The sequence below is a fragment of the Microtus ochrogaster genome, chromosome 17 (genome assembly GCF_000317375.1).
Source record: "Microtus ochrogaster isolate Prairie Vole_2 chromosome 17, MicOch1.0, whole genome shotgun sequence".
Lineage (NCBI taxonomy): Eukaryota > Metazoa > Chordata > Mammalia > Rodentia > Cricetidae > Microtus > Microtus ochrogaster.
Genome location: NC_022019.1, coordinates 8,627,629 through 8,629,305, shown reverse-complemented (window position 1 = coordinate 8,629,305; position 1,677 = coordinate 8,627,629). Strand labels below are relative to the sequence as shown.

The window sequence follows — 1,677 nt, the reverse complement described above, 5'->3', positions numbered from 1 at the left end:
TCCTGGAACTCCCTTGGTAGACCAGGCTGGCCTCGAACTCACAGAGATCCGCCTGCCTCTGCCTTCCGAGTGCTGGGATTAAAGGCGTGCGCCACCACCGCTCGGCTTATAAATAAATCTTTAACAAAATAAAAAACAACTTGAAAACATCTCTGCAACATCTACAAGTCTAGCTTACAGTTGTATCCAGAGTATTTGTTTATATTGGTGGCATTAACCCACATGGAGAAACGCTGAGGTCTGCTTACTTTTTACATGCTACATTCCGTGTCTTTCGAGTCCGTTTATGAGAGAAAGAAGAAAGGCAGGTGGTTGAACAAAAGAGGTGAGCTGATCCTTTTCGTTGATAAGCTGTCTGCCCCTTCTGTAGAGGATTTTTGCAGTTTGCACAACTGATTTTAACGGGCTTAGTAAGATGCTGGTTTGAGGGCTGGAAATTCTGTTTAGGAAGTGAGGCCACTGGTGATAAAGAATCCATTCCTTGTTGTTTCTGGTTACGAGGAAATGATGCTGACTGGGAGATCCAGGAATCTAAAAAAACAAAATGCGTAAGAAAAAGTCATAGAATAAATAAAAATATACATTAGGACACATTTGAATTTAAGGCTTTAAGAGACTCAGAAGCATGTGGTTAAGGTAAAATAACTTTGACAATCAATCCAGCATTCCTCCTACTGTTCAAATGGGTATGAAATGTTTCCCGTGGGTTCACCTGTTTCCACAATTGTCTCCATCTGGTGGATACAGGGCCTACCTCGTAGAGACAGGGGCTAGGGGAAGGGTTCCTGTTATATACTGAGATTATACCTAATTCCCTAGTGCTGTAAGGAATAAATGGAATACATACCAACTGTAGAGTAAATAGAAGTTACACTGGGATCACTTCCTCTGCTTACTTAAACTTAAATAGCCAACCAGATTTAAGCAGCAGCAAGAAAAAAACATAGCAATTTTTACAAGATTTGTCATTGCTAAGACTATGGGGGAATAAATCCTCAACTCCCAAAATAGTTGTGTTTTGTGGACTTACTGATACTTAAGGGAAGCACATTTTTACATAATTAAGAAACAAGGATATCATTTTCTTTAATTTATTTAACTTTTATTTTATGTGCATAGGTGTGAAGGGGTCAGATTCCAGGGAACTGGAGTTTCAGGCAGTTATGAGCTGTCATGTGGGTGCTGGGAATGGAACCCAGGTCCTCTGAAGGACAGCAGTGCTCTTAACCGCTAAACCATTTCTCCAGGACTAAGATACCATTATTATATTGCCTAAGATGGTAATTTATCTGATAAAAAAAATCACTTTAAGTTTGGCACATACATAAAGTGTGTACAATTTTACAAGGCAAATATTTAAATTCCTAAATAAGAACTTCTGGCTGGGTATGGTGTTGCAGAGGCCAACATGACTGGATGAGCTCTAGAACGGCTTCAGTTCTGTATATGCTGCCTTTAAATAAATCAGTTAATTTACCAACTGGGAGGGGAGAGAGGGAAGTATTAGTGCTTCTATTCTACTTAAAGTCTTAGTCAAAATTTCTTATGCCACATGTTCAGGATGTATTTTAAGACCAAAAGAAGCTGTCTTAAGTCACTGTTGTATTGCTGTGAAGAGACATTATGACCAAGAGAAGTCTTCTTTTTTTTTTTTTTTGGTTTCTCGAGACAGGGTTT

At 39.1% G+C, this 1,677-nt stretch overlaps 1 protein-coding gene across 8 annotated transcripts in view; it reads right to left on the bottom strand.

The window, feature by feature from the left end:
* Window positions 1–1,677, bottom strand: part of Zmym5 (zinc finger MYM-type containing 5) — a 14,215-nt gene that overhangs the window by 5,455 nt on the left and 7,083 nt on the right. For all 8 annotated transcript variants that reach the window (XM_013349212.2, XM_013349215.2, XM_013349216.2 and 5 more), the window contains one exon: window positions 249–531. In XM_013349212.2, the coding sequence (XP_013204666.1) occupies window positions 249–531 (283 nt within the window). The remainder of the gene's footprint in view (window positions 1–248; window positions 532–1,677) is intronic.